We start from the raw sequence: 12722 nt of genomic DNA, 5'->3' as shown, positions 1-12722 counted from the left end.
TGTGTGTGTGTGTGTGTGTGTGAGTATGTGTGTGTATGTGTGTGCGCGTGTGTGTGTGTGTGCGTGTGCGTGCGCGGACTTAACGTATTAATTTGAGCGCTTGTAGGGCGCATCAGTGTGTGTGCGCGTCCCCGGGGGGTTTTCATCCCTCGACACGCGAGCTGAAAAGGGAAACATTTATGGACGGACGAAAAAATGTCACATTCCACCCGGACACAAACCCTAAACCTCTGCATAAGTGTGTGCTTGAGCCAAGCACACGGCCAACTACATTACAGCGGCCGAAGTCTCACCAGGGAGCTGAGTGTCCATATAAGCCATTTCTTTTATTTTAATTTTTTTTCAATTAACATAGGACACATTTTTGGCGTAACACACGGACATGACGGGCGCGCTTTCTGAATTTATAATTACAAGTACACAGCACAAATTAAATATGCAAGGACGCGATGGCTGCTAAAAGCATACCATGTGTACATGGATAATAATAATATGGTTATGATGCGTAAAATGGTCCCATCCTTCACAGCAAAACGAAAGCTTGGTGCACTCATACTCATAGCAATCGTTCGGGGTGAGGCTGAGAAGGGCATGACGACAGGAAACGATTACGCCAAATCGTCACAGTAGCATTTTGAACAGAGGGGAAGATTTACTTTGCAGTCTAGCAAAGCTAAAAACGTCACACGCGTGAGGATCGTATGAACTGAATTTGGAAAACAGAAAGAAGTTTTATAGGGTCTGTTTTTCCCCTGGTGCCCCCCCCCCCCCCCCTCAACCAAAGATCAGACATACCCCACAGAACAAACTCTAAATGGACTGACAGAAGTATGAGAAAACTTGTACATACATACCACTTACAGCATCTATATCAAAGTGCAAATAACAGTGCTTTGCTGAATCCACAACAACAACTACTCACTCATCGAGCTGGTAATGGAAGTCCTCTGTAGAAGCCTGTTTCCCAATGATACGCCTGGCAGCCCAGTGAGCATCAATAAGACACCATGTGCCGTAGATGTAGACAGCATTCCATGAGTGCTGATTGGTGCCAGGGACGAACTTCTGACCGGGGCGGTAGTCAGCTCCCTTAGCATATCCACTGATGATCTTTGAGTGAAGGCCAGCATAGCTGGGAAAATGGGAGAAAAATAAACATCAACAACACAGAAAGAAAAAGTCTGTTCACGCATTGCTGTTTCCACAAGTGTTAAAAATAAAAATGGACAACTGTCGAATGTACATTTTTTTCCACCCTGAAGTAAGGTTACAAGAAGTAACCGACTTATAAGAACACTCTTCAAAATAAAAAAAATTTAAAACACTGAAATGCAAGTTTTCGTGGAGACATAGCATCAACCAGCAGCTATTGAAGTGTTTTCTCCCACAAAAAAAACAAAACAAAGGAGTCCAAATCATTTGTTTATGTAGCAAACATAGTCGCAAAATAACATGTAATGCATCAAGTTTTTTGTATGTAAGTCCTCTGCTTAAAATAAAATCCACACTCACTTGCACATAGTGTCAAACACCATAGCGTATGTGGTGGTGCCAGTCTTCAGACCCATCAGCACCTCTTCAGGACTGCCTTTGTCAACTGTGTCAAAGTTCATTTCCTTCAGATTCTTTGTGGCCAACCACCGGAAGATCACTCTGAAAGTATACAAAAAACACAGAACATATAATTTTGAATAATTAGAAACAAAGCTACAAATATTAAACTTGTATGTAAACAAATTTGAGACAACCTTCAAATTACATGTCTTACAAATATATTACTTCAATCAAAAACATTTGAGGATCAAATCCTTGTTCTAATCTTCCCTCCACTCAAAGACACATCGTTTGGAAAAAACAATACCCTTGATCTTCATTAGCCATCAGACTCTTTATTTTTCTAAATCAAATCCATATTTCATTCCCTTAATCATCACCATTCAGCAATGCCATACATTTATTTTTGCTGTGGTCTTTCTTAGGCACCTAAGTCTGAACATACTGCAGAGTAAAAGAAGGAAACTGAGAACAAATAGCAAAGTATCAATCACATACCTGACTTTTTCCAATTCATTGGTGATGTTCTTGGAGTAGATCAAATCCCACACCAAATCCCTGAAGTTGTTATGCTCGGATTTAGACACCTGAGTAAAGGAATCAGATAAACAATTATTAAAGTGTGTAGTAATCATTAAATTTGATAACTAAATGAAAGAATAAAAAAGTGTAAGATTGCAATAAAAAAGTGTAAGATTGCAAAATGGAAGAAACCTAATCAACATGAAATTTCACAGAAAAATTCAAAAGTCTATTTTTTTAAAGGACTGACAATAAAGTTGAAGCGACTTATTTGATAGCACAAGAGTAATCATTTCATATAATTGTCTTCAAACTCTCCCCATCAGTGGAAAATATAGGATTCAGTTAAAGCTAGACACAACATGAAACATTACCTGTCTCCACAAAGAAATAATCTGCTTAGAAAGCACATCAACGGATGCCAATACAGATGTCAATTTAACAAACAAATCATGACTCATGAAATTAAGTCAACTTCATTTTACATACACCTATCATATCTGTCCTAATTGCTCATATTTCAAACACCACAGGTACATTGTTATATATTGTAAGAGAATCTTTCATTTAGTTGAACAAACAGACACTAAAGCACACAGATACACACCTGGATAGCGTGGTCATCCACAGACTGCAACACGTTTCTGTCGATAGCCTCCAAGGTAGGCTTCTGTTGCTGACCTGCAGGAGCAGGTGTTGGGGCAGACCCCTGGTCAGACTTGACCGGCTGCAGCTGGAAGCTGGCTGGGGCAGCTATGCCCTCTTGGCCCACTGATCTCTTCTCCACCTAGAACATACAAAGATGCTGTTTCAGCCTATGTATGGTAAAACTTCGGGTATTTATCACACAAAAATTCAATTAACCTGTGTACATCCATCAAAGTGCTATGATAGAAAGAACGCTTATTTGTTAGCCTTGATAGAAAGACTATATGTATGCACATTCATTCACTTGTATTCTTGTTAAGATGAAGGTATTGTAAAGCAACTAAAGCTGAATTGTATGTGAGTGGGCGCTATAAAAACCATCTGCATTATTATTATTATTGCATGCTTTTGGTCATTCGCCTCCACTCTTTAAGTCCATACAGGGAGGATAATTTACATAAAACAGATGTATTGCCATTGTATTCTCATCTCAGCAAAAGTTTAAAAATGAGGAAGTCTTAACTAGTACTGACACCTAGAACTAGTGGGTTTTCAGAACTTGTTGGACTGAGTAAAAAGAAATACCGAAATAACATACCTACACCTCGTCACACAAACTGCACCACAAGAAAAAACAAAAGAACTGCCCCCCCCCCCCCCCCTTTCCAAAATTGTTTTTAAAAAATGGTTTTAAGAGTGGCATAACAATTCTTCGCCCTTTCACTTCTAAATGGCATTGAAGTTGATACAAATATTTGCAAAACTTAAACCAAAGTAGAAGGAACAAAATACATCAGTGTGCACTTCAACCAACTGATTTTTCATAGATTGTATGGTGCTTCCTCGTCGCACACTGATTCCATTTCCGAGTGAAAAGAATTTCTATCGATTATGTCTGTCTTTCTGCTGGGAGTTGTATCCCTTTCACCCCAGGTTGGCCCGTACAGGCAGGGTTTAAGCCCAACTCCTAAATGATCTAAAATTGTGTCCATGGGGGTAAACCCACATATAAACATTTTTGTACAGACAGACATTGCTACAAACCTCCAAAGGTTTGGTACTCGCAGGAATGTGTGTAATCTCTGCCTGTTGTGGCTTCTGTCCCTCAGTCTCTCCAACACCAGGAGCGTAGGATGTGAAAGCCTGACCTTGAGGGTAGGCCAGGTTGCTCTGCACGGCTTGCTGGCGGCTATCAGGTACAGTGCCGTAAAGGTACTGCTGTTGAAGAAGCTCAGGAGGTGGAGGTGGCAAGTCCTCGTCATCATAGTTCACACCACCAGCATTGTTCAACTGTAAGCAGACAGAACAGAGAATTAGCATTTGTACTGACCTGAAAAGAAATACTTCATAAAATTACATTTACATACACTTTTACAAAGGGCAAAAACCAACAAAAAAAACATACGTAAGTGTGTAAAACTGCAGCTTTCTACTCTGCTATTTGTTTCAAACAATCTCTTCACAGATAGGAAAGTTAATGCCCAAAAAAATGTAATCTCCAATTCTTCATTTGCAATTTTAAGCTATGAAATATCAGTTTCCATTGTAACCCTCCAAACCAGATACAACTGTTTGAAATACCACTACAACTTCTCAAGACAAATATCTTCAAAAATGACAAATTATAAAAGAACTTACCCCAGCAGATCCGGCATTGTACTTGCCAGCCTGTTTGACGGGCTGCTGGCCTGAAGTCAAGCCACGCCTCTCTGGAGACTCCTGGTAGAAAGCAGATTGCTGCTCAGCTGGCGGAGCGTAATGCACGTAGTACTGGCAGATGTGAGTATAGGTGTCCCCATCCTTGGCGGGATCATTGCCATACACCTCAATGCCATACTCACCACGGGCAGGCAGCTGAGCTGTCACCTGTTTGAAGAGAGGGAATATGAAACATTGCCTTAAGCTGTCTGGATTTCTATATTATTTTAGATTGACGCACACTTAATATGGTTCCTATCTGTCAATTATTCAAAGTAGTCATTAACCTTATCAAGTAACTTAGCTATGAGTGTTTTCCTTTGTTGAAGGGAATTTTGGAATTTTCAAGCAAAAATTTGTATGTTAAAGCATACCTGTGAAAAATGGCACTTACTGATTATAACCAGTGAAATTCCTCTCAATTCCACTCTACAGTCTGTCTGTTTCTTCTCTCTGAACCCTTTACATTCATTGTTCATTTACATTGATCACATGTACAACAAAGCGATCATTCACCATCACCCAGAGCTGTCACAGGTCTAAATCTATCTCTTATTATACAGTGCATCTTTGTGGAGATACTTAGCCAAGGATTTCTTTGCAATTTCATACTAAACTAGTCAACAAAAGTTAAGGAACGTACTGTAAAAAGAGTGATATATTTGTATGCATTCTTTCGAGGTTTTACTTTTACTCGAAAAACTAGATATTGGTGAAATGTTACTCTATGACTAATGGGATTGTACACACCAGGGTTTGAAGTGCACGTGACTCCTGTGCGATGAGCTGGGGAGGGGGCGAAAAGGTCCAATGTTTTCCAATTATCGATTTTTATTCTCTAGCTCTTACCGTCAGAAAAAATTATGAACGCTCAAAAATCAGTTTTCAATTGCAAGATTCATGTCTCGTGAGTGACTTGCACTCGCTCATTGCACTGTGGATACACCATTCTGCTGCTGTAGGGCTAAGCATAGACATGCCTCCTCGACAGAAATTGTCTGATGTAAACAGAGGACGAGCCATTGCTTAGGTACAAGATGGTGTTTCACTCCGACAAGTTGCTACACGTCTTCGAGTGTACGTTTCTGTCATTTCACGGCTGATTCAGCGTGCCAACGCCACTGGTAGTGCCCAAGAGCGACCCAGATCAGGTCGACCAAGAGCCACTAATGCAAGGGAAGACCGATTCATTCATAAACAGGCTCCGCATTCGAGATCCGCTCCAGAAAATCGCATCCGGACACGGCTGAGAGCGGCAACTCGTGTAGATGTGTGTGTGTGTGTGTGTGTGTGTGTGTGTGTGTGTGTGTATACGTGTGTGTGTGTGTGTGTACGTGTGTGTGTGTGTGTGTGTGTGTGTGTGTGAGTGTGTGTGTGTGAGTGTGTGTTTGGCATACATGTGTGCGTGTGTATGCGTGTGTTTGTGTGTGTGTATATGTATATGTGTGTGTGTTTGTGTGTATATGAGTGTGTGTGTGTGTGAGTGTGTGTGTGTGTCGCGTGCATGAATATTTTTCTTACATGCATTTATGTAAAGCGCCTAGAGCTGTGTTTACACGGGAGTGGGCGCTATAGAAATGATCTTCATTATTATTATTATTATTATTATTAACATTAGTTGTCAGACAGTACGAAGACGTCTTCATGAGTTTGGACTTAATGCACGTCGACCAGCAGTCCGCCAGCGTCTCACCCCAGCACACAGGGCTGCTCGTCTTGCCTTTTGGCGGCGCCAAGTAAGATGGACACGTCAACAGTGGGCAAACGTTCTCTTCAGCGACGAGTCCCGGTTCTCTTTGCATCACAATGACGGCCGTATCAGGGTTTGGAGGCGACCCGGAGAGCGGCTCCTCGATGAAGCCGTCAGAGAAGTGATGCCTTTTGGAGGTGGTTCCGTGATGGTATGGGGTGCTTTCAGTCTGAACCACAGAACACCTCTGTACCAAGTGCAAGGGAATCTCACTGCAATACGTTACCGAGATGAGATACTCCGTCCATTAGCACTACCTACTCTGCAGCAGATGGGGTCACATGCAGTGTACCAGGATGACAACACCCGACCTCATAGAGCGTTGCTTGTCCAAAACTTCATGCAGCAGGCTGGCATCAACCGAATGGACTGGCCGGCCTGCAGTCCGGACTTGAATCCCATAGAAAACCTCTGGGATTAGCTACAACGTCGAGTCAGAGACAACCATACCCCTTCAGGAGACGCGCAGCAACTGTTTCAGATGCTGTAGGCAGAGTGGCAGGGGACGCCTCAGAGAGTATTCACCAACCTCATGAACTCGGTGAGGAGCCGGTGTACTGAGTGCCAGGACAATTGTGGTGGGCATACTCATTATTGAAATAATCTGAACTGTTTTGTTTTTGTTGCAGTCAGAAGTTAAAATAACTTCGAAACCGCTTGACAATTTTGGGGATTTGGGATTTTAACCCCTACCAAACTCAATTAACTTTTCAAGCAAGTTAAAATGGAATAACTTAATTTTCTTTTTTGGTACTTGCTATACACATGTTGATTAAAATGTGTACCAAATTTCATTGCGTGTTGAAGTTTGCTTTCGAAGTTATACACTTTTTCTCAAATGTTCCTTAATTTTTGTTGACTAGTTTATTTAAATTCACTGACCTATATTCAAATAAGCATTAAAACCGCTGGACTTGAGTGTTAGATTATTTTAAAATGCACCCCCCATTTCTGTTTTGCCACAAAAACCACTGTGATAAATTAAGTCAAACTTTGTTAAAATGTTAAAAAACAGATTTCCAGGGAAGTAGCGCACCCCTAGACTGCAGAAATAGCTCACCTTGACCACATCCCCTTCGTCTTGCTCAGTGATGTACTTCTCCAGCTCCTCGTCCTTCATGCCATTCTTACGCAGCTTGCACAGCACGTAGGCCGGTTTTGTCTTGGCAAACTCCAGCTCCACACGTCCGTCATCTGTTGTGACAATTCCGTCAGCAGGGGTGGCGACGATGCCCAGTTGGTCCACGGCCACACCAGGGCCCCAGCTGCTGTCAGAGCAGGAAGGCAGGGGAGCCGCATCGGAGGATGGGGTATCCACAACCAGCTGGAACACAAGTGACAGGCACATTGCAGTTATTCTTTTACAAGCAAGCAATGAATGAAATCTGTTTCTGTTCGACACGTAACTATGAAAAACACTTTGTAAACACTTTCTGAATATTTTACACTGGTTAACAAAATAATTTGCCACAATGATGGCATAAGAACAAAAACAAACACACATTCTGAGAAAAGTGGAATGAAAGTCTAGTTTTGACTCATCTATTGAAAAAAGCAAAGAAATCATAACTAGTCTGTGACATTCTACTATTTTGCTACAAAATAAAATATAAAGGCTAAAACTGAGCATGTTGTTGTTCTCCATTCCAAACCTTTTATATCAATAAATTCTATGAAGTGTAAAGCTATTACCTTGTACTCAGCAGATGCAGTGAAGATGTTCTTTACTCCCAGTTCCCCGGTGAGAAGCTGTCCAAAGATAGTGAAGTAGTACTGTCCAGCCCGTGGAGCACGGAAGACGAAAGTCGTGGTCTGGTTCTGTCCCTGGTGCTGGAGGGCATAGTTCTTCAGTTTCTGTCCCTGGTATACCTCCTCACCGGTGTCGGCAAACGTGATCTTGTATCTGAGAACAGGAAAGCAAATTATTTCCTATTAGTTTGTCATTCCATTTTACTTACAGGAAGGGCCAATATAATGTAAACTGACTCTCAAGTGCAATTAAACAACAATTTTATCTGCATATTTTTTTTTCCAATTCCAGGTTCAAGCAAATAATGATCACAATATAAAAAGTAATATTGTACTATATTCAGATTAACTGTGGTCAATAAACACATATAAATAAAAAAAATAATCAGAATCAAATGATAGTAACATAATTTTTAGAGACACTTTTCAAAATCTGAAACCAGTATGAAAAACACTTCTGCCATCAACTGAGATACACTAACATGAAGATCAATGAATAATACTAATGCGTCGACTGTCCATGGAGAAAATGAAAGGAATTCTCCAAAATCTCCAACATTGGAGAGAAAGTACAGATTTCAGACAAGCCTTTTAAAATCCCCAGGACCAAGTCCATTTAATTCTCAACTATCAGTGACAATAAGTTTGCTAGATAATGGAAATGTTACAAAGATATGCAGTTGTCCCATTGAAAAGTAATATGCCTGTACCCACAACAAGCGCTTTAACTTAACAATAGTAAAGGCAAACAGTCATTACATACGTGAAGTTTGTGGGTTTGCAGAATCCAAGAGTCAGTGCCAGTCTTCCCTTCTTTGCATCAACAACACCATTGTGATGAGAAACAAAGAACATGCCACATTTGAAGAAATAGGATTTGACCAGTGGCAGGTTTTCAAAGTCCTGCAGGGTGACAGGGGTGTTCAGCAGCTGCCACTCGTTCTTGTGGGCCCAATGGCTGTAGATCAGTTGCTCTGGATCCGTCAAAAAGTAGAAGTCGTCGTACTCATACACCTGTAGAGAGAGTACAGCACTGTCAGAGTTCTGGCCATATTTATCTCATGTTGGATTAGTATCTGGGAAGCATATTATGTACTTGTAAAAGACAGCACACAATGACAGCATTTAAGAATAGATAAAAACTCCCTTTTTACATTTCTATAGTAGTGTCCTCTATACTTCAGGTATATTTACAGATGTCTACACATCTTTGGTGACAAAACAAACGAAGTTTTTCTCAATCCAGGAATAAATAGCTTAGCCATGATAAAATATTTTATTCATTCACACTAACCTATGTCTAAGCCATGTTCTTCTCCAACACAAGATAACACAAAAAAGAAACTTTTGACTTTCATATCATTTTCAATAAGCCAGATAGATTGCTGCCTACCAAATTCTCTGGCATGTTCTTCTCAGACACCAGGTAGCGTGTGGCCCAGTGCGAGTCAACCAGGTACCAGTTGTTGTCCAGCAAGACAGCATTCCAGCTGTGGTTGTACTCGTTGCCCTTGAACTTGTCTCCAGGACGATAGTCCAGACCCTTGGCGTACCCGGTCAGTACAATGGAGTGGACACCAGCGAACCTGGATAGGACAAAATGTGAATATGGGAATAATGCTACAAATCTTTTTTTTTCATATGTCATCTGAATACAACACCATCGTTATACTGTCTAATATGGTATAATTTCCATAGAAAGAGTAGCAAGTTCATCTCCACCTCAACCTCAAAAGGACATCCACTCAAGTCACCACATAGTCTTTGATTTAATATCATTTTTAAAATATCTTTATACAACATATCAAAAGCCGTACAGTTTTGGGGGTTATGTCTTTTTTTTTACTCCCTGCATGCTTGATGAATGGAAATCAAAATTTCAAAGATTAATCACATCATTCTAAATAAAATATACAAACCTGCAGAGGGTTTCGAAGATGCGAGCATACGTTCCCTGTTTGTTTTTGAACGAAAGCAGAACTTCTTCAGGGCTGTTGGGTTTGGCTCCTTCCCGGAAGTTGATGGTGTACATGTTCTTTGAGGTCATCCATCGGAAAATAACTCTGAAAAAAAAAAAGTTGAGAAAAAATATGAATTCAATTACGTACATGAAAGAAATACTAAATCAGATGGTGAATATCCTATTTTGAGAGACCCTTTCTTATTGTTTCAAGGAATTTAGTTTGAAGGGAGATTTTACGGGGGGGGGGTTCAAGGAATGAGGTAAGGGGTGGTGGGTATATCTAAATATTACTGCTTCTCAAACACAGCAAAACAACATCAGCCGCAAAAATAAAGAGAAGCTGTGTGACTGAAAATTATTTATACCACATCTGTCAGAATATTAGTGGGTTAAAAAGGATTTTTTCATCAAAGGATGGGGCTTAAAATCTTACGTATTTACTTCACACAAAAATGAAAGTTCGTATCATTACCATCATATGATAGTAGAAAAACTTATAAAACAGCTAGACGACTCATGACTGAAATAAGAAAACTGTTTTTTCCTAACTGGAAGTTATAAAGGAGTTCATTGAACCCAAATTTCCAAAACTGAAGTGAAAGAAGGCTGGAAAACTCCACAATCATAGCTAAAAACCTTTTCATAAAAAGAACAATCTCCTTGGTATTTTTGAAGTACAGCAAGTTAAATAGATGGCAACGCATTTTAACTGGACTTCCAAGTCACTCAGATTTAGAAAATGAGTAAAGTAGAAGACTCAGCATCTAATTTGTATTTATCCACACATTTCTCCATATACCTGACTTTGTCCAGATCAGCCTGCAGGTTCTGACTGTACACAAGGTGGTAGATCAGATCAGTGAAATTGTCATGCTCAGTTTGGGCTACCTGTCAGAGGCACACAGGGGAATCTTAAATATTTGAAAGTATGCAAAACAATAACATTATGCTCAAACTTATCCTGTATTTTTTTTTAATATGTAAAAAAAATAATAATTTCATTGCAATACCAAGACATTATAGCTTTACTCACGATATTCAACAAAAAGCCAAATAAAAACATTTCACAACTTCACCACATTAATAGACTTTACTCCACAACTCATTTGCCAATTTCATTTATTACCCTAAAATGATTTCTCCAACGCATTTTCATTAGAAAGTTCAATTGCGGCAATCGTGGATTTGAAGACAAACAAGCAAATCCAATCCAAATTTGAGATTAGAAAAAAAAATAATTCAAAAGCTAGTCCATGTCATTACTAACCTGAATAGCATGGTTGTCAATGTAGTAAAATTGCTGTACGTTGCGGTACAAGTCAAATTTTCTGTAGCGGGCATGCACAGGGGGAGCGTAAGTCTGTCTCGCCCTGGCATCCTCAGGCTGAAAGTTTGGAGGAGCTTTGATCTGCATCTCCAATGCTTTTTACGCGCTTCTGGCACACCTGATAAAATAAACAAAAAAGGACATTCATGAAAATCATAAATTGAAAGACCTGAGAACATCAATGCTCCTGTAACAAACAAAAGAACTTTTTAAAAAGTCTGTACAAAACATACAAAATGTCAAATTCAGATGATACTTCCGCTACAGAACTCACTTTTTTAGCAGAGTGAAGGAAGTAAAATGGCAACCAGTTACAAGATATTGCTTTTTAGGTTGAGCGAAAGAAAAGATTACACAAATCCAGTAATTTAGTGCAGCAAAATTGGCTCAGAAAAAACGACAGATGAATAGTTTTTAAAAAGTAAGACCTACTATTAGTGTCATCCACAAAACCAAACTAAAGACATCAAACCACAACAGAGTTCAGAGACAGGATCCTGTAACATTTAGTGCGCAAGCTTTGGTATGCACTTTGACGTGTTTATTATTAGTAAGTGTATGCATCGTCCGCGTGGGAAGAAGAGAGCGGGGTGTCGTTGAGTCGTAATAAACAAGACAACAGTCTCATTTTACCAAGAACAGAAAGGGACAATAGACCGAGCAAAAGCATTCACTTGAGGAAGGGGGATGAGAGAGAGGGGGGTGAGAGAGAGAGAGAGAGAGAGAGAGAGAGAGAGAGAGAGAGACAGAGAGACAGAGAGAGAGAGAGACAGACAGACAGACAGACAGACAGACAGACAGACAGACAGACTAATGAGAGATTTAATCAACACCTTGGTCTTAATACAACGTATCCTCTTCGCGTGTCACGCTGTTCGCCCTGTGTCCATCTTTCAGATTTGATTGACTGATTGGTTGATTGATTGATTGATTAATTGAGTAAAGAGAAGCACATCGACACGATGACGGTTATTTACTTAGTGTTGGGAAAAGCCAAGACAGACAGGACAGAAACAACAGGGGGCAAGTATAGAAGTAGGATCTCATCTGTGAGGCGCCCCCCCCCCCTCAAACCACCCACGTATCCATCTGCAGAAGACATACAGAGACCGCGAGTGTAGCTGTGCGTAAACACATGCGTCGGGTGTTTGCCTCCATCTCCCCCGTATGTGGTGACTAGGCAACATACACACAGCGAGACGTGGCTAATTAAAAGGAAGCCAGCCAACACAGTCGGCCAGCAGTGTCGAGTGACAAGATGCGGGATAAGGAAAGGTTCAAGAGTTTATACCGACACCTGAAGTCCCCCCCCCATGATATGCTATTATTTTGGTCATCTTTGGAGTTCACATCCGTGCACGTTCGTAAATCGATAATATATTTTTGGGGTCATCACAATCGAGTACTAACTAGATCTATAGGATTCTACTACAACATGTGTATGGATGTGGTAGGCCCCGAATGACAGCTAGTTTTTATTTTCATCTAAATGTACTCTCTCTCTCTCTTTC

The 12722-nt window shown here is 40.4% G+C and overlaps 1 protein-coding gene across 2 annotated transcripts in view; it reads right to left on the bottom strand.

Moving 5' to 3' along the window:
• Positions 1–12722, bottom strand: part of LOC101849429 — a 42589-nt gene that overhangs the window by 7762 nt on the left and 22105 nt on the right. For both annotated transcript variants that reach the window (XM_005113017.3, XM_005113018.3), the window contains exons 2-14: positions 11152–11329; positions 10684–10772; positions 9841–9984; positions 9315–9507; positions 8685–8935; positions 7865–8075; positions 7233–7496; positions 4363–4590; positions 3769–4014; positions 2684–2863; positions 2053–2141; positions 1513–1653; positions 923–1132 (exon numbers count right to left, since the gene is read on the bottom strand). In XM_005113017.3, the coding sequence (XP_005113074.1) occupies positions 923–1132; positions 1513–1653; positions 2053–2141; positions 2684–2863; positions 3769–4014; positions 4363–4590; positions 7233–7496; positions 7865–8075; positions 8685–8935; positions 9315–9507; positions 9841–9984; positions 10684–10772; positions 11152–11298 (2393 nt within the window). In that variant the 5' untranslated portion in view covers positions 11299–11329. The remainder of the gene's footprint in view (positions 1–922; positions 1133–1512; positions 1654–2052; positions 2142–2683; positions 2864–3768; positions 4015–4362; positions 4591–7232; positions 7497–7864; positions 8076–8684; positions 8936–9314; positions 9508–9840; positions 9985–10683; positions 10773–11151; positions 11330–12722) is intronic.

This window comes from Aplysia californica, unplaced genomic scaffold, assembly GCF_000002075.1.
Source record: "Aplysia californica isolate F4 #8 unplaced genomic scaffold, AplCal3.0 scaffold01551, whole genome shotgun sequence".
Lineage (NCBI taxonomy): Eukaryota > Metazoa > Mollusca > Gastropoda > Aplysiida > Aplysiidae > Aplysia > Aplysia californica.
The sequence above is the reverse complement of the archived record's forward strand: the minus strand, read 5'-3'. Positions and strand labels throughout refer to the sequence as shown.